The sequence below is a fragment of the Anopheles bellator genome, chromosome 2, assembly GCF_943735745.2.
Source record: "Anopheles bellator chromosome 2, idAnoBellAS_SP24_06.2, whole genome shotgun sequence".
NCBI classification, from domain to species: domain Eukaryota; kingdom Metazoa; phylum Arthropoda; class Insecta; order Diptera; family Culicidae; genus Anopheles; species Anopheles bellator.
Genome location: NC_071286.1, coordinates 6,260,263 through 6,285,361, shown reverse-complemented (window position 1 = coordinate 6,285,361; position 25,099 = coordinate 6,260,263). Strand labels below are relative to the sequence as shown.

At 52.9% G+C, this 25,099-nt stretch overlaps 1 protein-coding gene across 1 annotated transcript in view; it reads left to right on the top strand.

The window, feature by feature from the left end:
- The first annotated feature begins 801 nt into the window (after positions 1-801).
- Positions 802-25,099, top strand: part of LOC131209815 (uncharacterized) — a 32,039-nt gene continuing 7,741 nt past the window's right edge. Inside the window, exon 1 of the mRNA XM_058202959.1 lies at positions 802-1,275. Within this exon, the coding sequence (XP_058058942.1) occupies positions 1,167-1,275 (109 nt within the window). The 5' untranslated portion in view covers positions 802-1,166. The remainder of the gene's footprint in view (positions 1,276-25,099) is intronic.

Sequence of the window (25,099 nt, the reverse complement as noted above, 5' to 3'; positions counted from 1 at the left end):
AAAGGAAAAACGACCCGCCGCTGGTTGATAATCAGCCAAAAATTCGTCAATCGAGTGTGGCACGAGGTTTGCGCCCTATCGTTATCGTTCTTGTCTCGAAACGTGCTCGCGCGCCAAATAGGCAACCGGATTCGAGGCCGAAACCCCCCCTACAACACATGGTGCCAAGAACCGCGCGACCGACCGCTTTATTGGCCCGGAACCTCCCCGCTGGGCGACAGTTTGTCTGCAGGCCGCGCAGTTAGTCGCACGAAATGTGTTTATATCAAATTAGTATTGGCCGAAGTATCGCAAGGTAGCCGCAGCTGGAAGATGGGTGGCTAGAAGTGCAGCGTGAAATTGTCCGTCGGATGTGAAGAGTCCTGTTTCACGCCTACTGCGTCTATTTCTTAGTGACCGGTGATCATTCGCAGAAAGGATTCTTCGAAAGATCGGCGAGTGGTGACGAATCCGATCGACTGGTGGAACAGTGGACCTCCGGTGGTCATCCTAGTGAGTTTGGCGCCACAGGAATCTGGGGTTGCAGATGAAGTGAGCATCGAAAGTGTAAAGCGCCGAAAGGAAGCTGATTATTACCACGGGGCAATTTTCTTCGTCTACCATTTCCCCATCGCCGTGGCCGGGTGCGGGCTTCATTTCGAAATTATCCCGGAACCCGAAAGAGCAGTTCCCACTTGTTTTGATTTTTCGGCAGAAAACTCCGAAAGCACCCGGGTTGGTGTACGGTAGGAAAAAGCGAAACCGGAAAACCCGTGGCCGCGGAGAAAGAACCAATTGAATTGAATTCCCTTTCGATGGGAAACGTGCCGTGAGGGGCGAGACAGAAAAGAGCCGCTCGGTTCCTGTTTGTGAGTAAACCTAATCTGCGGTACTGCTGCCCCAGTTCGTGATCGGCGAAGGCAACAGGTTCAGTGTGTTTGGGTTCGCCGTTGTCATAATACGCAATCAGGACGATCAATCCAGCCGTCGGTCGGTGCATTATCAGCCTCTGGGAGTTTGCTCGAGAAGCCCACCATCGGCAGAATCTGGCCGGGGCCGGCTTGAGCTCAACACTGTCTGCGAAGAAGGTGCTAGGATTGAAGAACCGGAACGGCAGGGGGCAATCGGGTGCGATCCGCAGCACCGTTCCCTTGAACCTGCCCGGCAACGAAGAAGCGAGACAGATCATGGGCACCGCTCCGCTGGTGCTACTGTTGGCGTCGATCGCCCTGTGCTGGTGTCCGTCGCTGCTGGCCGGTGCATCGGCCGAGCATCATAACACGTCACACACGAAAGGTAAGTCCCTGTTGCACCAACTAACCTTTAAGCGGGATCCGGGATCCAGCATCCGGGCACGCCAGCACCACACGCCAACACACCTTTGGTCCGTAACTCCTCGCGGGTGCAGTACACCTCGAAAGGTTCTAATTTGGAAGAACGGGGCTAAAATGGTACCACCACCACCCGGCCAAATGGGAGAACGTGGAAAGATTGCCGTAAAATTATTTCATGGCCACACGAGGCGAGGGCATAAACCTGGCGGGAGTCTCTTCGGTGGTCTCTGCGCGCCGGGAAGGGGAGGACCCTCACCCCCCGTCGTCGTCCCTTGTGTTCTTTCGAGCCTTTTCTTTGCGTCCCATTTCTGGCCAGGTCTTTTTGGTGTGTGCCTCTCCCGGGACTCGCGGTCGGTCGCTATCGGTTCTTCGTTTTTATGTATCGCTCCTTATGCTTTCTCTTTCGCCCACGTTTCGGGCCACGCCGCCGCCGCCACAAGACGATAACCAATTGTTATGGTTAAACGTTTTTCATTTGTTAATTTTTTTTAACAAAGTTACGAGAAGCACGGTTGCGGTGGGCACTTGTTTTGAGACCGATGCCCACAGAAGCCTTATTCTTCTTGCGGCCCCTTTGTTACTAGCGTGCCTGAGTAGACGCAGAAAACCAGGCGGCTTCGGGCCTCTTTTTTGTGCAATGTCTAGTGTATTGTGAATTCATTAGAATAATTGCCAGCCGCAATGCTTGTGTGGTTCCAGACGATCGCGCGGTTCATAAGGTGCATCGGTTATAACGAGCGTCTTTATAATAATAATGCTGCTTAGCGAACTTTCACTCAAAAATAGTACTTCCATCGCTCTTTGGGGAGTAAAAATAACAACCGAAAACATTGCCCATCGTGCGCTGCACCAGAAGTCCGTAGCTGCGCGGGATGCATCACGTGCCTCTGGCGGTGATCGCAGCACATGTTTCTCTGCGAGAGGCTGGGGCATAACGGACGCGGGTTGTACTGCTGTTTACGATCGGCCCACTGCGTGGAAGAAGCTACGCAGTAGTTGGTGGTGACTTTGGTGGCGAGAAAGTCAAACTCACCGCGCCGGGTCCAGTGTGAACCACAGGCACTAACAGTACTTTCTTCCTTCCCGTCGCCCCGTCGTCGGCGCGCATCAGCAGCCTCATCCGACATCTTACTTTTCGGGCGGCAAGCTGAAGTTTATTTCTTGCGCAAATATAAACACCGCCAGCCGCTGCGCGGAGTAGAGGGAAGCATTTTCTACTGCGCCGTTATTTGGGAGAAAATATCCCGCCCGCGGCTTGTCGGTTTGTTTGTCCGATCACTTCCAGCACGGCGTTCGGCGAGCTGGCTGACGGGGGGCCCGTATTGACATTTAAGTGGCACCGCCACAGCTGCCCGAAACAATAGGGACACTGCTCCGGAGAAAAGCGGCCCACCACCAACTTACCTTCGAAGTGATCTTTGAAAAGGCACCCACTCCGTAACTCTGTGTGCTATGTGTGCTTTACCGGACTCTTGGCCCCGGTGGGGTTTTGGTATTTTTCGTCCTTATCTCCGACACCGGCGGCTACCGCCCTTTCCGTGAGCGACAAGATGCCCGGCGTGAAGTGAAACTGCGCGGCGCAGATCACTGGACTCCTCCTGCCTCGGGGTTCCTCGAGGTCCGGGACGAGATTGACTCTTTTAAGATAAACGATACCCGAAGCGCGCGTGCAGTACGCCCCAAACGCTGGCCAAAGTGTGGTAAAAGTAAATAAATTGAGCAAAGTGAACCCGACGGTTGGGTTGGTGGTTGACTTATGGGGGCCGGAGTCGGAGTTGGAGATGGCCTTTGCGCCTCGGGACGATATCGAGCGCGGCGGACGCATATTTGTCGGCGGGGAAGAAAAATAAAACGGTTCGGGTGTTGTGAGGCCCACGGCAGGGCTCCACGCAAGACACACGGTAATGGACGATAAGAGCGCCCTTCATCTTGCGGAGAGCCGGTGAATCCACGGAGGGCGGCGCCCTGATTGAGACGCTACCGAAATGGGGGATGGTAGGCGATGGGACAGAAGCACTCAAAGCGCACTCTGAGTTTAGTCTTTTTCTGGCTTGTTTTAATTTGAAATACCTTAAGACGCTTCCAACGTGACTCCGGCGGGCCATTGAACTGTTTACCAAATGACTGGCACCCCCCTCCGGAAAGGATGGCCTCACTCGGGCATCGCGCGCCGTACATGTCTTTATCATTCCATTAGACCAAAAGCTAGATTTTCCTGCCGTCCATGGCGGTCCAAGCGGTTCTTTTGGGTCTCCTAAAACTATCTCGCAAATGCCGTGCCGTGTTTTGGGAGAAATTCGCGGTCCAGCTGGTGGCTGCACCTCGCTCTGCACGGTTATTCCGATTTCCCTCGTTCGGGCCGGCGATTGGGCGATAAAATGATGGCGAACAAACAACGAAACAAGCAAAGTGCTTGTAATCCATTTTAATTAATTTTAGGGCCGCGCCAGTACACTCAACGCTCGGGCGGAAGTACTCGAACGCTCTCGAAATGGGCACGGCGGCCACTATCAACACACAGCAGCACTACTCTCGACCACGGAGTACATTCTCGTCCGAATTTCGAACCCGTCGAACCTCACTGATAATGACCGTTCGGGGATCGCGCGCATCCAGAAACATGGGGCACGCTGATTGACAAAAAGATCATAAAAAGATCGTGATCGTGCGCGGCGCACATGCTGATAGAGCTCCGTTCAAACTCGTCGATCGCTGGACAGTCGAAAAACTCCTCGCGATCATCGATCCATTAGCGGCGGTCCGCCCGATCCCGACCACAACCGTTTCGGCAAAGGACCGCGCAACGCGTGTGGTTAATAATGGAAATTATTTTTAATATATTTCTTCCTTCTTGCCCCACTCTGCTGCGTGTGTGTTTCGGTCCTGTCCGCGGACACGGGGGCCCCGCGGGGTTGCGCTGTTAATTGAATTCATTTAATCGAAATCAGTGCTCTCCGGGACGGGGACTGTGGGACGAAAAACTAGAACCGAACCTAACCGAGCCGAGTCTGCGGTGATGGCGCGGATCGAAAGCTAACCACCCTCCCCGCCCAAGGCCAAGGTTTGTTTTTTTTCTTTCTTCTGCTTCTTCGTTCACCCACCGACGGCTAATAAGGAAACAGCGCGCGGTTCCGACGAGTCGAATGATGACGTCAAATTTGCTGAGCTGCCGTCCTGGACCGGGTCGGGCCGGGTCTGTCAGCGATAAACCCGTTAGTGTGCGCGGCCGCGCGGTTTCTCATTTCAATCTCGGAACGGAAGTCGCGTAAACTGTCAAACTGTCCGCATCGACTCGATATCGTCCACGCCCGTGAGTCGTTCGGATCGATTGGCTCGTTTCGGGATCCGGGCAGGGGAACTTTGAATACACGGCCCATAAATTGGACGGCCATTTGTTGGAAGTCGCTGTGGAGTTGAATGGTAAATTTTTTGAAGGACTCTCGGTAACCCTTTTTTTTTAGAGTGTCCGGAAAGTAGTCTTCCCTTTGCGGTAGACACCGCCATTCGTGCCCGCTCGGTCGCTCGCTCACTACTTTCGTACGATCAGCACATGTTGCCTAAGCGCAGCCCTTGGCAGGTGGGCGGCCCACGGTTCCCGTGGTGCAGGAGGGTGTCTTTACGGCCTACGCTTGGCACTGCGCAACGGTGGTGCATTTTCTATCCTGGCCCCCGGTTCCGTGTGTCGGACTCGGATATCATGATCGCATATTGGCCACACCGACGATTAATCATCGAGCTCTCCCGCCCGCCGGTTCCAACGGGGTCGGATCTACGGCCAAGTTCGCACTTTGCCTTTCCGATGCCTCTAATCACTTCGACAGTTGCGATCGATCGTGGAACACCCCGTCCGATCGGTGCTCAGCTACCGTGCGGCGGAAGAACTCGGTTGCGAGTGCGTGGGGGTTGCTCCGAATCGCGCTCCGGTGCAAGTGGCCAGCCAGACGGCCAGAGTCGGCTACATAAATTGCACAACCAGCCCCGCCCCTTCCCAGTCTCTCCCGAACGGAATGATCCGTTGTCTGGCTGACGGCCGCAGACAACGGGAATTGCTACCGCCCGAATGCTACCACCGGAGTGAGGAGTGATTAATGGAAGCCTCTGGAGAGACTGTGTTGGTCCAGACCGATGTATCCGACCGGTCTCCGGTACCGACTAATACTGGAGAGCCGGTTCGACCCGGAAGAGCTCTGGGAAGAATTTAGGCGGTCCACGGAACGCTATTAGGTCATCCGTGGATGAGAACATCAGAAACCCGCGAAACAGAAGCGCCAAAAGGCCGGGGGCCGCGCAATGTGTGAATCGTGAGTTCCCGAAAATGGGCCGCGTGCGAACGATAGATGAATTTATTGGACCACGTCACAGCGCAGAAACTGAAACTGAATTCAAATTTGCCTCCCTTTCCGGATACGGCGGCGGTCGGATCTTTGTTATGGACAGGCTGAATCCAGAATGAAGGCTGCAGACGGCCGTTTCGGAGGGCGATTCCGATACGTGGCCCGTGGCGGGTCATCGAAAGCGAAAAGAAACCCGATCTGGGAGAGACCGGCGCCGACGAATCAATGGCCGCCGGTTCCCACACTTTGCGTTCCGATTACGCCAGAGTTATGGCCCCACACGGACGATAGCTCGGTCCGAGTGGTGGTGCGTAAACGCATAATTTCTTGCCTCATGATGCCGATCGATTATTTGTTGCCGCCATGGCCATCGTCGTGAGCTACACGGCTCGACACGCAACGCAATGCTCACCGTTTACGATTCGGTGTCACGACTTTGACACCGAACTCTCCGCTCCGACGGGCTCAGCATCCTTCGCCCCGCCACTATCGGTGGCCAAAAATCTCCCGTTCTCTCAGCGATGGCCAAAAGTCACGGAACGTCCGAAACGTTCCCGGCCCGTGTGGCTGCTATCCAAATTGTGTCAGGTAACGGGCTGTCAGCTGGAAGTAAGAGATACTGGCGACCCATGAAGGGACCCATGTCGGTTCACGATTCCTTCAGGGAACCCACGGGAACACAACATCGATTATCAGCAGTCATCGGTCTTAACTGACCTCTCGGCTGGACTTATCTACACCCAGAGCTCGCGGAGGAACAGGTTTGCCTTGTCCCTCTCGGATACGAATCCTCTCCGGCTTTTTTTGCGGCGATGAGGCATTCATAAGCTGGTGACCCAATTCTGGTTAATATGCGATGGCGTCGTCCACAAGTCGCCGATTTTAGTTTATGTCTCATCGCTCAGCCCTGGTTTGGGGCCGCCCCGGCCCCTTATTCGTTGCTGCGGACATTTTGCATACCCAATTGGTGAGGCACTAACGTGTGGTTCCCCTTAACCGGGTAGCCCAGGGGGAGCGGTGAACAGGTTGTGTGGTCGGTTGATGGACAGCGGTCGTCGAGGTGCCACGATCATCAGTGATTCCTTTCTCCTCAGGTCTGTCTTGTGACGCCTGTCGCCCGTCCCTGTGTCCGCCACTGGAAACCGCGAAATGAAAGTGCCCCACAGCCACAGCTCCCTCTCCATTGGACATGGACATGGACTGGCCGCGACCGACCGCCGTTAATTATCGCATTTTAAACGCATCCCTTAATTGCGATGCCGTGTACGGGTTGTGTAGCCACGTGACGTGACTTCTTGCTCGCCCAGAAGACAATCGTGGATCAGTGCGCGAAAAGAAAAAAGTGAAACCATGACCATCCGTCCCGCCGTGTCCAGTGACGACTTTTGAGGCGTCACTTTTATCGCCCCACTGGACTTCCTGTGTGGAACCAGGAATTGCAGCCGTCCTAGTTCCGAGTCGGGCAATCGGTTGTCCAGGAACCCTCTCTCGGTTTGACCTCTCTCTGTCGATGTCTCCGTTGGTTTCTTTCCACCTTCGAAATGATTAAAACATGTTGCTGACCTACATGGGTTGATCGAGCGAGGGTCTGTGTGGTCGGTTTCGTTTGCTCGACGATGCGCTCTGCCCTCGGAACGTAGGAATAAATTAACACTGGAAAACGGAAGATGCGCCGACCAGATATCGGGGTCGGCGCACAGGAATTTGGGCGTAGTTGAAAGCACCGGCAAAACCCCCTTTCAGTGCACACCGCTTCAATATTTATATCGAACTGGACTTCGGAAGATCCGGGCACTCCACTCCCCGCTATTCCGTGGTCAAAGGTCCGCTGATTATCCGACCAACCCGGTCGAAAGCTTCGGGGGGCTTGTGACCCATAAACTATAGGTACAAATTTCCAAATGCCGAGGCCGGGGGCGCAGTCTCAGTCTGCCGGGACAGTTTCGCAACGGAGCGTTAAAAACGGCCCTTTACGGTGGTCCGGCTACAGGTCCGGCGACGATACTATCAAACGGACGACGGACAAACGAACGCGTTTGGGGAATCGGCCCGTGTTCATCTGCCGTGCGCAGCGCAATCTTCCATCGCCGGGCTCTAGTCCTTCGGACAAAGATGGAAAGAATTATAGCCGCGGCCGAGATTAACGGTGCGCAACGCCCGGCCCGACTGGTCCGACTCTTAGTAGCTGGGTTTTGGTTTCGAAAACTGCGTTTTAGCTAACCCTTAGCTAGGGAGCGGGAACTGCGCCCGGCCGCGTTACGATAGCACCTTGCCCTGCGGGAGGCACTTCAACGTTCGGCTTCTCGGCCGGGCGGCTCGGAAGAAAGTGCATCATCATCTCGACCCGCGAGCCCCGAGTTGACGAGCCTTCTCCGATCAACATCCATCATCTTGACCCGGGGGCTTCTCGCACACTGGCAGAGAGAGCCCTCGGGGGCCATGATCGCCCAAACGATCCATCTTCCGCGTTGCCCTTACGATCGACTCACGGTGGCAACGTCAACGGCGGACAATCTTTTCGTACGATTCGTCACAGGTTGCAGAACCCGGCGAATGATGGCCATTGAGGTGGCCACTCTCTGTGGGCATCATCTCAACGGCCGACTTTAGCTGTGGGTATTGTGGCCGTCGCCTGCGGCGGTCAATGGTCAGGCGCAGTCTTCGGGGCCGCAGGTTATCGCACAGGGGCCGTCAACATTAGAACCTCCCGGGGGAGTGGTGTTACGACATCTTCTCTACCGAAAATGGCCCCACACGAACGGCTCCGGTCCTGCTCATTTTGGGTAAAAGCCGATGACTTCACGCGCGGCGCATGAGTCATACGCGTTGCTGCTTCTTGAAGCTTCTCGCACAGGTGATCGAATCGTGACCGAGCACTCTGTGGTGGTGATCATGGGGGCCGTTTGATCATGTTTTTGCTCTCCCTGTCCACCCGCCCCAGGGCCTGCCACCGCCCGTCCATCAGTTCAACGACATCGTGAGCAACAATCCGCGCGCAACCACATTCCTGCAACAACCCGCCATGTGCGGCGGAAGAACGACGACGAGGACGAGCGCGGGATCAGGTTCAAGCTTTGAGAGGCAGCCCGCGAAGAATCCCGCGGCCTGGTGGCTGCTGGCGGAGCAAGTTTCCATATCGTGTGGCGGCGCAACTAGGAAATCCGCTAGAAATCGCGCGCGTACGTTAACGGTGTTCTTTGAGTGACGGTGGCCAGTGGCAACCCTAGATGGCCCACAGCTAGAATGGACTTCAGCTTTCTTGTGGCGCCCTCTGTTGACGGGGGTTCCACGTGTGACAGTTTCGAGACAGCCACGAAACATAGAGAAGGCCATAGGCACAGCGTCCTTTTCGTCCAAATTGGGGCCGAACAAATGGTGATTTATCGATGGCCAGCCAGAGCACCGGTTGCGGGGCCGTGTCTTCCAAGTCCGTTCAGGTATCCCTTTTCGGTACAAACCCTTTTCGTCGCCGACTTGGCGACTTGGAAATGGCCATCGGAGCGGATGATTCGTGCGATCGGGCTCGCCGCGCTCGTTAATTAGCTGGGCTGGGCGCTGGCCGTGATGGCCGTGGTGGCCATAGACGGACACCACCGGTTATCCTTGACGGCGGAACGAGAGTAGGTGGAATAAAATCTGATAAAACAATCGAACTCGGATCAATTCTCGGACCTCCCCCCGAGAGGTCCCCGCTATTGGGAAAGTTTCCCAAGCGGTTTCTGGCTCGGCGGATCGGGTTTGATAACAAAACGTGGTTAAGGTAGCGAAATGGACGGCGGTTTTGGACCACTGGTTGTTGGCGTAGAAACAGGTTATTCACGTTTGTTTCTTTTGTTCTTCTTCGCGGCTTCGGTTTGTGTGTCAGCGAAAAAGGAGGTTCTTCACGGGAGGGATGATGATCAACGGCAAGAACAATTAACCGCCATTTGTGCCATTCCACGGTTGGAAAGCTCTCCCCCCGGGTGATCATGTGTTTTCTCAAGGTTACCTGCCGAAAACTGGGAACTATAAAATAAAGCACTTCGAGCTCTCGCCGCCGCCGAGTTGGGCCGATTCCTGGAAACATCAAAAAAATGGCAACCAACCGGATCCGGTCCCTGGTCGGTCCCTCTAGTTTGGCATCAGAACATCCAATCTGTAGCGATAAAACGCCCCTTCCGCCTCCGGAACCTCCTAGGGTCATCCCATCCGATCCGCGGGCCCATTTCAAGTGGAGCACCGCTCTCCACGCAAAAGGCGCCACAACATAAATTGGCGTGCTTTTGAAATAAGTAGCACGAGCTTTTACAGTTAGCTCCTTGAGGTCCAGAGAGACGGCGGCACGGACGGGAGGTTTCGCAAACCGGGGCGGCCGGCGATTTCATTAGCTTCTATCATCGTTTTGGGATGCTAATGCTTTCGAATGGCCACGGGCCGCCGACCTGAGGCGCGACCATGACGACCCTTCCGCTGGCACACCACAACACGGACCCGCGGCTGGCTTGGCCGCGTGCGTGGAATAATGATTGACTCCGAACCTCTTCGCCCCCGGTGTCTTCCCTTTTGTTCTGTTTTGATCGAAAGGTGGAAGAGTTCCTCCGTACTTTCGCGAAAGCACATGCCCGAAGGCGCTGTGGCCGAGAACCAGGCAAACCGTATAAACTCGGCCGGTCAGCTTCGGGAGGTCGGGTGGCGATGCGGGACAAGGATCCGGATCGAGTACCGGAGAAAACTGACCATTCGGTGGCGAGCAAGAATGTCGAACGCGGGCGAGAGCGAAGCGAATGTGGGGCTCTTCCCATCATGACAGGGGCCTCATCATCTCAAGATGGTGGGTCCAAACGAGGAGCGAGTGCCGTCTGGGTGGGGGACGTCAAAAGGCCTGCTCGTATCGGACGTACACCTGAGACGCCATCTTCCTGGCTATTGACCGGCGTCGTCTAACCGAACCGTTCGGACACTACTCTGTCCGAAGCCTGGAGGCAAATTGGACTCGGCCCGGTGTTGGGGGGGCTTCAGAGGCTTTGGCTTCTTCGGATCTCGAGCGAGTCGATTCCAGGGTCCCCCCCGCCGAATAAGGCAACCGGGTTGGTGGCTTTCTTTTCTTCGGCCCCATCCCCTGTGTGTTGTTTCTATCGCCGGAACAACCGCTGCACCGCTGATCGTATATGGGCCACACCGCGTCAAGGCTATCTCCTCGAGAACGAGTTAAACGTTCCCCAGAGAGGAAAATCCCTTTTTGAGATGTGAAACTCAACTGTTCGCCGTGAGGCTCTAGTTCTGTTCGTGGAGGAGCTGGCGCAAAAGATAAGCGCGAACGGTTCGGTCGGATCGCTATGTCCCAGGTACGGGCTGGTGGTACATTCGTGACCCTCGTGATTACTGGTGGACACTGAATGTTCGTTCCGACCGCGCTTAGTTATTGCGATAGAATTGAAGCACAATGGTGCCAATTTCGAACCCTGCGAACACGCTTTGACGCGATGCAATAGCTTCCAATTGGAGCGCCCAGCGATCTCAGCTCTTCTCAGTGGACAGGACGAATAGCGCACCGGGGGATCATTTCATCACCGGCTCCGTCGTCATCGGGAATCGTTCCTTGGCCACGTTCTGGCCATTTCTGGCCGTTGCATAATGTGTGCTCTGAACAATGGACGTGGTGGTTCCTTTTTGCATCTGAAGTAATAGACAAAAAGGGTTGACAAATACAACATTTTTGTTGAGCCCTGACATTAGAGGAGATCTTAAAGACTGCTACGTTTACATTCGGTAGTAATCTAGCTGTACCTCGAAGAATAGAACGATTTATTATTTATTGGACCATGTTTTCATTTCATACTTTTGCATCCTTCCTGGACTTCTTTTAATAATTGTTTAATGTTGGGAACACTTTTGTGGGCTGTTCTTCTTAGCTCTTGTTAAACGAAAATTTGTTAGCCAAAATATTGCTAATGAACGTCTGGAACTTAATTTAGTAAAGCTTGTATTAAATCACGAAGTGTCAAACGTGTTTACGTTCGTGTTTTTGGTCCGAGAAAATAGAAGTAGAAGAGAAACAAATTGATTTCTGAATATTTTTTGTTTTTTTTTTCGATTTTGTTGCTATACCAGCAAATAAGAACTTAAATTATCCTCTGTTTGTAAGCAAAGCGTATGCAAAATGTATTTACGCTCGGGTTTACGCCTCGGCCGACCCGTAAACGTTTTGACAGAGGCGCAGCAGTTTGGCATTAATCTGTGATGTCAAAAACATTACGTTACGCCTCATGTAGCCCCCCTAGTTTGAATTTAAAAAAGGGTGAACTGTCAAAACACCTCTCGAAGCGGACTACTAGGATCGCTGCAGTGAATAAGATATTGTTTCCGATTTGAAAAGGCACCGACTTTAGTCCGATTGGATCACAACTTCTTCCAAGGAATAAATGGCATGGCGAGCCACTCTTCCGCTGCTTCTGGTCAGGAGAAGTCCAGCCAAGTTATACTGCTGCGGAAACCCATTCAGTTTCAGAGAATCCGCCAAGGCCATCAAGCGGAGGCCCCCGACGAACCCCTTTTCTTGGGCCGTCGCATCCATTTAACGCCCCAAATTTATTGTTCTTTCGGAAGCCCAAAATTCTTGACAGCTCTCAAGGTCCGCAATCCTCCCGGAGGCTGGTGAGCTTCTTTTTCTTCGCGTCAAAAAGTCTCCTACCGGGGTAGGGTCACCATTTGCACGATCTTTTTTGGACTGGACCACCACCACAATCTGAATCGGCGATCCACATCAGCAAAACCAAAAAGTGGTGACACAATGGCGTCGTTTTGGTTGAAAGTGAAATTCTCCTACGAGAACCGATCGATTGTTCCAAAAAAGAAGAGTCGTCGTCCAAAAGCAAGCGGAGATATTTTTCCCAAGAAGTACACACGGCGTTGGCCAACAAATTCTTCTTTCTCTTCGGACTTCGGTGGACAGGGCGCTTTCCGCTTTCGTTCGTTTATCTCTCTCGCCATCCCCAGTCCGGGAGGCGACGGTGGCGGACCTTTCTCCTTCCACAAGGACCGCTCGCACCAGAAAGCCAACCATCGCCAGCGCCTGTCAAAATAGAGAAACCCCTGCCGGAAACGAACCTGGCCAATGTAACGCCGTCCCGGGGGGCTTCGTGGCCGTGGGAGGTGGGTTATCCATCCTCCTCCAACGTGTGTGAATGGTGGCGATTGTTGTGTGGCCGCACGGCTATTTGCCTCCTCTCGCTTGTCTCCAGACTCGTCATATCCAGGTGACACTCCGCCAGACTCCGCCAGACACGGATCGCCGGATCGCGACCGATCGCTAACCGCATTTCCACGGCTCTTTACGTCGGGAGTGTCGGTGGGTGTCAATGGAAAGTTTGACGCCCGGCAAAGCGCTCTGATGTCGAATCTGACACTTGCGGTCCCAACACATCCGGCAGCGCGCAGCGAGGAGTGTCCGTCGCGTTAAGTTATGACGGTCCTAGGAGCTGCACTCCCTGTGTCCGGAGCAACGTCCATCCAGTTGCTGTGTTTACCACGAAATTTTGGGCACCCTGTCACCGGGGCGGGGACCCTCTCTTGATTCGGTGACACCTGCCCACCAGTGTCACGGGTGGTCCCCGCCGGGGGTCGTACGCTCGCCGTGGCTTTTATTTTCCGCGCCCGAAGGGTCCGGAAAAGGGTCCGCGTAAACTCGAGATGAATTATAACATAATCGCCCGATTAAAATCCATTAAAGAGACACTTTCCTTCCCCTAATAGACACGCTCGGCCCTAGCTCTGGCCCTAGCGAGTTCCCGTTTCGGAGAACAACCGACCCGACACTCCTCTCGCTCCTCGCTCTCTGTCTGTCGGCAAGACGGTGGCAGCAGCAGAGGCCGATCGTTGGGCAAACGAAATTATCGCTGTTTTGACAGCGTCATAATCTGTTTCTTTGACTTTCTACTTTGTCTTCGACTTTCGCCTGGCCCCGGCCAGGGGACTTGGCCGTCGGAACGAATTGTGTTACATGTAGCACGAGGAGCAGCAACAGCACCGGACGAACGAAAGCGAATTATGTTGGATGATTTGTAGAAGATACCGAAGATACTACCCACCAAGCCGCGCCGTGACGATCGCGCATCCCCCCAAGCCACTAATAAATGTCAATGGCGCGTCGCATCGGGATCGATTATTCATCGCGTGTGGTGGTGGTGCCAGGACCGTGATTTTTAATGGCCGATTAGATTACAATTTGTCCAGGAATTGGGCGAAGGCGGTCATTCGAATTCGATTATGACAAATGGCACCAGGACCGCAGAAGGCCCATCGTGACATTGTCCGATTTGTAGAGCTTTGTGCGTTTTCTATTAGATTACCGTATTTTTCCGTGTATGCGTTATACCTTTTTCCCAATTTTCTTAGCTCTAAAATCTGGGTGCGCGTTATACAAGGGGAGTAAAAATTTTGTCTCCTCTAAACATATAAATGTGCCCTTTTAGGTACATATTGAATAATATTATGAAATGAAACATTTGTTAGGAATATAATTATCCACACAATATTGTTACATATAATATATACCTAAATTTGCGGGTCTTCTATATTATATACATTCTGTCAAATAAGTACCGGGAATTTGTGATTTAAAAAAAAATCATTTTTTTGAAATCACAAATTTCCGGACACCTTATTGTCACAATGTACCTCTTCAGAGTGTGACAATGAGGAGTACATTGAACTGCAATTAGAGAATATCAATTTGTCAGACAGCAGTGAATTTGAGCTTAAAGATTATTACGAAATATATAATACTAGTATGTCTTTTGCAATGTATACGCATTTTATCTTTAGTCTACTTTAGAATATTTATAGAATATTTGGAATAATACATTATTATCATTTGGTATTTGTTGGATATCTCATGTCTGAAAAATGCATAATAAAAAACTTTTTTTCCAATTTTTTTCTCTTAAAATATGGGTGCGCGTTATACACGGAAAAATACGGTACTTGTTTATTTAGCTAATCTCAGCTGAGGAACACTTGCATAACCCCGAAGGTCTGATAAGCGAAAGAGCCCGCCGTGCTTAATTTGTTGTAAAAGCGCGCGGACTCTGGGGAAGATTGTCCAACGCAGATGATCATCCGTTGAGGGTCTTGAAGTTGGGTCCGACAAGTGTGGGGCCTGTCAGGAAGCGCATCGCTAGCGTTTTATTGCTGGAACACCGATTGACAGCGGGCCGATTAGGTTAGGCGCGCGCCTAAGAGCTGTTAACGATCGACACATACGATACGGCCATTTACTGCTGCTCCTCCAGAAGGAGAAAGGCGGAGCTGTGTAATAGAGTCGTAGGTACGTCAGATAGGAAGGATAACACGCGGTGCTTTTTGCTCCACCGGTGTGCCGTTCTTTATCACCTGCCACAGATCTGGCGGCTGATTTGTTGCTGCCCCGCAAAAACGAAGGGATACTCCTATTTAACCGTTAGCTCTCTCGGGTCGGGTGATGCAAGATTTCACTCTCTCTCTCCCTCTCGCTCTTATCTCCTCGGTACGCCTTTGGTCGTAAAAATATACATAAATTGTAATTAAACCAAACTGTCAACGGAGCTCCGCGTGCGCTTCTGTGTGCGTACCTCGCCAAGAACCATCCATCAAACGGTGAGGTGGCGAGCTGCGACGACGACGTTCCCTGATCGGGTGGTGCAATATCCCCGGGCCCGGGACAACTAGTCACCTAGTCGGACGGACCGGAGAGTCCACTGTGCGCATGTCGCAAGTGCGCGCCTCGGCGTCGGAGCCTCAACCAAATCGGTTTGTTGTTGCCGGTCGGCACACTTCAAAGGCCGACCGGCTGGCTGGTATTAAACGACTGCCCACGCCAATGGCGAGTTTGTTGTGCGGACCTCGGTGGGAACGATCGTAATCTGCCTGCCCTCCGGGGCCCCAGAAAGGACGACGCTGCCGGATGGTTGGCGATCGTGAGTTGCGCTGGACAAAGTATCCAGCAAGTAGTCGAGTGCACTGCTGAGAGCTGGTTTATTTTCACACTTCAACAGCCCAACGGGATGTTGTTTCATCAGCCACACTCTTGGCCAGCAAAGTTCACTCCCGGAATCGCATTAGCGAGACGGGGAACTGATTCGATAACCGTCATCACCCGTTCACGTTAACTGCGCGGAATAAAGGCCTTCAGCTACTAGTGCCAGTACGGGCCGGAACTACTGCGCGTCGGTGCGCAATACCGGAGGGTTTTTGATTTATTGCGCCTCACGGGCGGGTTCGGAGGGTGCATTTTAGTTTTAATAGCCCGCACTGCGGCGCGACAAGTGTTTCTAGTCGCTCTCTAGGATACGGCCCCGTGCGCGCGTCACCATTACGTCATGCAGCCGCCCGTTGAATGTCACCCCCCGCCCGTGTGGTGGGTCCGTAATGGCGATAAGAGTGTGTCCCAAGCGGCGGACAAAGTGAATGGCCAGTTGGTGTGGTATGTGACTGCCCGATCGAGGATCGAGAATTAATTGCACATTGCTGGGATCGGGATTATCGCCTTTTTATCGCACGCAATTTGTCCACCCCAGGATCTCCCCCCGGCCTGGCGTGAAATATGTCACGGTTGTCCCAGCAATTGAATGCATTTATGATGAATGCCACTGCGTGGCCCGGGGCTGCCATCATCTCCGTTACTTGCTGACTTTTGCGGGGAGAAGAGGACCTACAAATCGGTCGGCGCGCAGGGCACAGGTGAACCGGCGTGTCGGCTGTGTAGAGTCGGGTCTGGCCTTGGTGGCCTTCACTGGGTTGTCGATTGCGATTTGCATTTGGTGTGTGTGTCAAGTGCCCCTGACGTGTCGCGCGGTTGGGCAACACCACTTGAGGCCACTTATTATTCCGTACGGGGTACGTCATATTTTATTGGTTTTGCTCCCAAATAGAAGGGTCGCTCAGTGCGCAGCACTTTATGGTTGACCTTAACTCACACCGCACAGAGTCTGTTCCTGGGAGTGTGTCAACTTCGGCCACTTTTGACACGTGAGACCCGTCCCATCGATCACCCGCCATCGAAGATCAATGAAATTGAGCCGGAGAAATGCTACGGAAAAGTGTGCGAACTTTCTCAAACGCTCGTCGGCCACTGTTTGAATGTGGTTCTTCAGCAAGCAGTACTGGAAAGTGGGGTCTCCAAAGTGGCTGCCAATTATGGTCTGGTGGTGGCTGATTTCTAGTTTAGAGAGCAACCCTCTCGTCTGTGACACAGGACACAATGCGCACGCCGTTTGCGTCGATGAATGGCACGGGAGACATCTTCACGTCTAAACTGGGTCAGGAAATAGGTCAAGCTGCCCTAATTGAAGCCGCACGGACGGACGGTGGGGCGATGGGTCTCTTTGACGACTCGTCGGTTTTCCCGTTTCACGATCGCGATCATCGGTTGCGGATATGGCGCGTAACAACCTCCTCCAGCCAGCGCCAGCGGGGCCCTCACGTTTCTCGGCCACGAGCACGTACTCGGCAACTATCCATAAGCGCCCCGAATATATCGCGTTTGGGGAGTCCTCGGGTCACAGTTTATTTTTCCAACCGAGGCGCATTTTTCAGATTGCGAGAGGACGCGCTCCTCCGTGGGTTGCGCTTTTGTTTGCGTGGCGCGGACGTTAACAGCTTCCCGTCGCCGGGACCGGATGTCGAGTGTTTGTGAATTTCAACAGTTTGACGACTAACGAGCGATTTGTCAAAACAAACACAGACACACCGACGCGGGATGAGTCGACCGACCGGTTGGGGCTTGCGCTGTGTTGTGGGGGGGTCCATTGGTGATATTAAACAAACGTTACGACGAAGGCGTATTTACCATTCACAACAACGCACCGAAGAACGCCAAACAACGCGGTTTGGTAAAGTTTCAACATTGTTTTGGCATTTTTTGCCGCCTCAGCCAATGCCGCTCTGGGAACGGCGGGACACGTTCGACGTTAGACGCGCGAGATGCTCGAGAAGTATTTCTTCTTTAATGAGCTCAAACCCGGCGGCGGCTGGGTAACATGCGTCACCTAACAAGAATCCATATTCGGCACAAGTTTCGGCCCGACGCGATTTCATTTATGGCGATAATTAGGTCCTTTGTTGTCGTCCGCTTGATGGTGGCAGCGCAGCCCTCAGTGTGGTTTTGAAGGTGGGCTTTTTCGCGAAGCAGAGCGGCACCCCCCCTCAGGTAGCAACCCCCTTTCCCGTTGCGCCTGCCGTTTTTTGGGGGAGAAAGAAACGAAAGCAGAAACCTCAAGTTGATCGACGAATCCACGGGTCGCGGTGGTGATTGATCACCGGGAAGGGATCGATTGAACTCCGCCTAGCGTCAAACGATGATCATCGGTTAGGTGCGCGATGTGGGAAAGTGTGCCCAAAGCGGGAGCTGTTCGGTAACGAATGTTATTAGTACTTGCGAGCGAGAGTTACGTACTCGTTGGCCATTTCGGGGAGGTGTATCATTCCGGGCTTTTGCTGTGTGCTGTCGATCGGATCAGAGGGAGGATCCAATGAACCACAATTCACAAACGAAGAAAGATTACCAGAGAGTATCTTCAAGAAGGCGGCCGGGGTTCAACGTAACAGTTATCTAATGCTACTACCTCTTGATGCTTCGATATAATTGCTAAAACTTTTCAAATTCAGGGTTTTCCGCTTTGTTTTGGACTATTTCCTAAAAACTTCCAACCAGGGACAAATTTTCCTTCCCAGGGTCTTCCAAGAGGGAACAAATTTTGAACTGATTACTCTTTAGAATTCAACTTGTACACAGAAGCCCGTTCAGCAGATTACAATCTCAATCTTGAACAGTTATGACTCTGTCAACCATTCTTGGTTTAGTCGGCACTATTTGAACACTATTTGATTTGAATTTTTGCGGGTTACGTATATTCGATTTAAGCTTTTTTATGGCGTTATGATGCTACCCATGTCACTCACTAATGATGAAAAGTTAGGTCATTTTGAGTGATCAGTCAATTTTTTATTGTGGCATTCCATTCAAAATGTTGACTGTGGCTTATGGTGAAGTTATTTTGGCCCAAGGCAGTGTTTATGGGTGGTTCAAAATGTTATCAGAGGGCCGAGAAAAAGCGAACAACGAAAAGCAATGTTCGGTGGAATGTGAACCTTTTGCTTGCATTTTTCTTCGATTGGCAGGGTGTGGTGCATCATGAGTTGTTGCCAAATGATAGAACGGTTAATACGGAATATTACCTGCAAGTTATAGCTTAATAGTTAATTTTGGATAAAACAACACACTAACGGTGCCAAAGTCACCGTATTCCAGAGATCTGGTTCCCTGTTACTTTTTTTATGTTCCGGAAACTATAAGCGACCATGAAAGGACGACACTACGATACGCCTGACACACGTGTATAATATCTGATAGGGATTACTTTAAAGGGGACAAAATAAATATTAATGAATAAACCAATATGAAAAAAAAAAACACCCAAAAGTCGCTAATTCATGGATTAGTCCCCGCCGATGATGATCGTTACAGGTTAGATACATCGTTCCCAATATGATGATCGGGAGATTGCGTGATCAGGAAGGAAGTGCCGCACTGGAGGAAGCTCTTTGCGTCAGCCAGACATTTTGTTGTCCCCATGAAGCAACGGGAAAGGGTGCACGCCTAATTGTTTGACCTCGTGTTGGTTGCTCAATTGATCTTATCCGTTCGCCCCCAACGCAAGGCCCTGGCTGCGGGATCGTGTGTCCGTATGTGCGTTATGTTGTGGGTGTAGTGCGCTTTAATTGGAACGCCAACGCAACCGCCGTCCCCCGCATGCGATGGACCTGGAACACACCAGGCCGAGCTCGTTCGTTCCGTCAGACAGGCTGTCAATTTTTCGGCGCAAGCAGGTTTTGCGCAACCACAGCCGAGGTCGGTTCAGAGGTTCCGACCGTCACCACAATGGTCCGATAGTGGGCTGTCTTTGGCGGTGCAGTTTTTAACTTTCATCACGATAAAGCACACATTAACACACCGTTATCAAACATTTAGTATTCAGGTCATAAATCACCCCCAAGACAGGGAGGAGAGAGTTGCAAGGCCAAAAAGCGCATTCAACATGAAAAGTGCATCGGTTTACATAACGTACCCTCCGGGGGGGAGTCTTGACCGGGTGCCGAACGTGCCGTTGATGGTTTTTTGGGTAATGTCCGTTGGCTTTTATCACCCACCAAAAGCTTCACCGGGTGTGCCCGGCACGACGCTGCACACAATCTTTCGTGCGTCAATCGGAGAAAAATTCCTCAACCATCACCACCATCGTCATATCATGAGCGAGGCATTAAAACAATGTTTGTCCGGGGGTGGCAAGTTTGCATTTCAATGTGCGCTAAAACGTGTCACGTTAAAGCCGCCGCCTCACATCATCGCCGAGCCTGGCCGCGCTTTCTGTCACAGCCAGCCCGGTCCGATCTGCGTGTGAGGTCCAATCGATTATTCATCCCCACGCACACACAGACACGCAGAAGGGTGGCAAGATCAGCTGTGCGCGTCCGTGGTGGCCGCCCCAATCTCTGCGACAACTCGCCACGTGACGATGGGGCTCGACTTCAGCATGACGTAAGTCGGCGTGGCGTGTGTGCTGCTTTAGGGTGGTCTGTCCCTATGTGAAGGGGGGTGGCACTAATGCCTCGTCGGGCTGGACGATTGACAGGACATGTAGTATCCTGGGTTCTCACCGGACAGACTTCATCGCCCTGAGGTGTATTGCGTTACTTGTCACTTGCGCGCCACTTCTCGACTCGACGCAGATCTCCGCTGGGGAACGCTGGAGGACACATTCCACGCCCGCGAACTATGCAAAATGGCCGTACGGCGGGGCCCAACCATCATCGGCCCGTTATTTGTGTGGATCAATTAAAATTCCTTCGCCACATTCTTGATCGGTACTGGAGTCTGCTGTGTCTAACTTGATCCTTCTCCAGATGCATTAGTTGGGGGCTCGATTAGCACGACCGAAAGGTGTGCCCATTTGGGGGAAGGTCCTGAAGAAATCGTCCGATTAACGTGGCGCGAATCCCTCATCGAACTATCGGGCGGGCAATCCTGGGCCCCGGTTGTCTCCCATTTTCGGTGTGCGTCGGTTCATTAAAACAAGCAATTTATCGTCCGCTGCTGGGTAAGCAATCATGTCGATATGGCCGCGGGCCAAAAGTTGCCCGTTTCGAGCGAGAGGAGTTGATTGCTGATTACAATTCTAGCCGCAACCGGTTGAAACCGAGACCCACGGCGGGCGGGCGCTATTGGATGTGTATTGTCGTTTTTTTTTTGGTCTGGCCGGTAATGCGTAATTCTTCCCATTTAACAACCGTGGCCGCTGGTTGATTTAAGGCAGACTGCAATTAGTTCGACGTACCGACCACCACCACTCGTCTCGTCTCGATACCTGGCTGAGCGTGGTTCAGATCACGAGGACGGAGGACGAGGCAATCGATATGCGCCGACGGGGGGGGGACCAAAGCGAGGGCAACAGATAAATAAAAGTCAGACACGAAAGGGAGTGGGTCTCTGTGGCATTTCTGGGTCGTGCCGTCGAAAAGCGCGTTATCCGATAATTGTAAAAGTGAAGAGAGTGAAGCTGGGGTGCGGGAGACAGCTACAGCTACAAATCACGATCGCGCATGTTAACGTCCCTGCTGCCACACGCATATCACACCGAAAGTGGCCTCCGAAACTCCGTAAAGCGCTACACCGCCGCCCATCGAACGCGTTATTAATCGTTGTTAATTTGTAAACGGCGAAGGTGCGCGCAGAGAGCGAGAAACCCCTCCTGTATCAGGCAATCGCGGATGTCAATTGTGTGGTGGCCATCGAGAAGAATCGGTCCACGGGGAGAAAACCATATCGGATCAGGTCCATGGAGGATACAAGATCGGGGGGGCATACTCCAAACCTGACCAGCTGATTGTGACCTACTGACACGGTAATGGGGCATAGCGAGAAGGATACTCGGTGTCCCCTCCAGTTGATCGATCGATCTCGGCGGGTCGAACCACTCGACACGGCGGAACTCCCAGATGTCAAATTAGCGGAACCATGCCGCCGTCGGTTGCTGTGACAGAGAACCAAGAGGCGATAGCGCAAACCAGAAGAGCGTGAAGCGCGTTGACAATAATGGGTCACACACGATAAATGCACACGAGAACCCCCCCCCCGTGGCCCAGACCAGACAGAGAGCGGGCCGGACAAGATGGACGACCGACTTGCATAATCATTACACACTCCGGTCCGGTCTCAGCCTCGGTGGCGGAGGCACGTCTGCGAGTTGTGGACCATCCGGGGTCTAGTTTATCGCCACCGGAGGTCCCCGTTCCGAGTGGAGTATGCAGAGTGAGCTCTCTGGATCCCCTTCAGCCGCGACACAAGAAGTCAAGAAACTCGTGCCGCCGGGTAATGCGTCTGACCCGGTTTTCAGTTTCTCTCCCCGAGACCCGGACATGGGCCGGCATCATTATTACGCTCTCCCGCTGGTGGTAATTGAGTGGAGCTGATTATTTCCGAAGTCTTACCTCCAGAGTCGCCTTCCGGTCCACTGTCTGGTGCTCCGCACTAGACAAACGGGGGGGCGCCATAATAGGTGCGCCCCGGCATCTCGAGTAACACGAGACGCCGGGTTAGGGAGCAGCTCCTGTGCGTTTCGGGTTACCGGTTGGGAGTCGTGTGTTAATGATCGTTATTGTAATCACCACACGATCACTTGCTGGGCTGCGCCTTACTTGGCAGCAATCGCCACCGGCGTGGAACGCGATTACGCTTATATGGCGTTAAGTCCCATCGACCAAGTATCGTCCCATCGTCGGGGGTCACGATCGGTACGATCGGTACCGAACGGCGAAGAAGAATAAAATATGGCGCCACTATTATGATCGATACAGGAACACCACCCTAGATAATGGAGAGGTTAGGTCACCCTACTCGAAGGTTAGGTCACGGACAATGCCCTCCTACTTCCAGAGTGTCTGATACTGTTGATGTTGTCATCTGTCAAATAATCTAGCATTGTGACGATGGTCAGAGGTTCTTGTCTTTTGAGGTCCAACTGCAACTCTTATCAGTTGCGGCAGCAGCAATCAGGGACCAGTTTCGTGGAACCGAGACGACAGTTTTCCGGAGATTCCAATTCGACGAAATGCTGCGAAACAATAATGGACTTTGCTACTGAAACTGTGAACGATCTGCTGAACCACACGCCGGCAAAGTCTCTGGACTACTCCTGGAGAACAGGAAGCCAACGGCGCACGGGCGGGGTGATTGACCGAGGCGTGATCGCAGCTCGGCGCTCGGAGCATTTTTTGCCGTAACTGTACTCCAAATCGAATCAAATTAACAGGCGGCCAGCCTGTGTTGCTTACGCCACCGATCGACCGATTGATCCGAACGCGGTTCTCTTATAACGCGCGCTCTATTATACACCTAGCATCTGCCGCCAGACCAGCTGTTCCCAGCCCTGGTTCGGCACATTTCGCACGGTACATATTTTACCGGTCGAAGGCGTGCGACACCCGATACTTTAAGGCTGCCCCCAGCAGCCCGGATGATGATCCCGGGCCGACCGGAAACACTGATCTCTCGGCGATGGTGCGAGGCTACCTTCGAAGTTTATGATCTTCTCGGACGCCCGTCGATGTCGCGCCTTCGTCTCACCGTCTGCTTCCGGAAGATTCGATTTCGTTCGGACAGACTCCCACGGCAGGTGAGCCGACGGCACCTAATCGAATCTGATGGCGAATGTGGTGAAGTTAATGAAGAGATCTGTAGGACGCCTATTAAAACGCCTGTGAAAACCTGTTTGTGTTGATATCTGGTTTGTGTTCTGGGGGCTGTCCTGCCTCAGTGATGGCGGCGTCGAGCACTAATTTGCATCGTCTCTCAATTGGTTGTTGACAATGCATACAACTTGAGAATCCTCCGCAGCTCAGCAGCTTCCTTGCACACCCCGACTTCGTAGAGAGGATCCCTTAGGATCCCAAGTCAACAATGTATGGGCCTCATAACGGTCGAGGGTCGTACGCTTCCTCCCGAAAACAGTGCCGCCAGCAAACGATGGGCTTTTTTGCACTCGGGTGCAGGGTCGGTCGGTGTGACGGAACCGGTTCCCCTCACGGTTCCCCGACGTCCTGAGCACGGCCCACGCGCGTTACATGCCATAATCTTAATCTTAATTTCATTCATAAACGCCGTGTGTCTGTTGCGCGCGCCCCTGCGAAGTTAGCCCGGGTCTGGGTCTGGGTTTTTCTGGTTTTCCTTAACTTCGCCCGGGCCAACTTGTCGCCGTCGTCGGTGGTGCCGGTACCGGTGATGAAATACCTTCGCGGAGGAAAGCCGACAGGGGGCACTTGGGGCCCCTGTCTCTCTCTCTTTCCCGGTTCGCCATATTGGCAGTTGGTGAAGCGTTTTGCTAATAAATAAACATTCTACGAGCCCCGCAGCTAGCTAGCACCATGGGGTGAGTAATCTGGCATCTTGGGTAGATCGTATCGTACCGTCGTCGTCGTCGTGGCCTGCAGCTAGCCAGCCTGGCCTCTGTGCAAAACACGCGAGTATCATGAACTAGGACACCTCGCATGCAATGCACGTTCTTTGGGGGTAGTTCCTCCATAGTCAGCTAGTAGGGCCGTGTGGCCATGACTCGTGGAAGCACGGACAAAGTGTTCAACCCCGGTTGGCTATGGAACAGGAAACACGGGACAATGCGGCCTTTCACCGGGTGGGGAGCCGTCTCCTGGAACACCTTTCCTGACAAGTGAGAGTTGCAAGTAATTCCTTACCCTTCTGCGCGAGACCATAAGGACACCACAGCCACTCGATGTGTCATGACTTGTGCATGGCTTTCTTCGCTGGACCGACTGCACCGTTTAATTTGATCTAAATGACACCTCGGACGGTGCGTCGAAGAAGATGGACCGACCGAGCTTCATTGTGGCGTTCCTGGCTTAAGTTAACGAGACAATTTCTCGAGGCCCACAACCTCAGGTGGGAGTCGCTGGGCTCTCCAACGTCCTACGCGAGGTCCCGTTCCTTCTGCCACGCGTTGACGAATGTTTCCGATGCACTCGACGAGACCGCGGCGCTTGCTGCTCTGGTTTTGTGGCCGGCGCTTTCGGACGAATTTATGTCGCACCTCCCCAGAACCATAGGCGGATATAGCACCCGCCTGGGGGGGACCGCAATGCGTTGGCGGCTTCTAGAATCCCACACGGCTCTGGGACAACGGTGCCAAGTGTTAACAACGATGAACCGTAGCACGTTCCCACAGCCCGCTCGGATGGAGTCGCTAAATTTGACCGCTCGGCTGTTCGCAACTTTTCACCGCCTGCTTTGGGCCTGTGATAATGGGATGTTAATTGACGGGAAGAGACATCTCTCTTTGCCGCCGTTGGAATCATACCAAGTCGTGTCACGGCTTGCTGCGCTCGTGCACGGTGCTCGTGCTTTTGACACACCTTTCGCTTCATTGCACA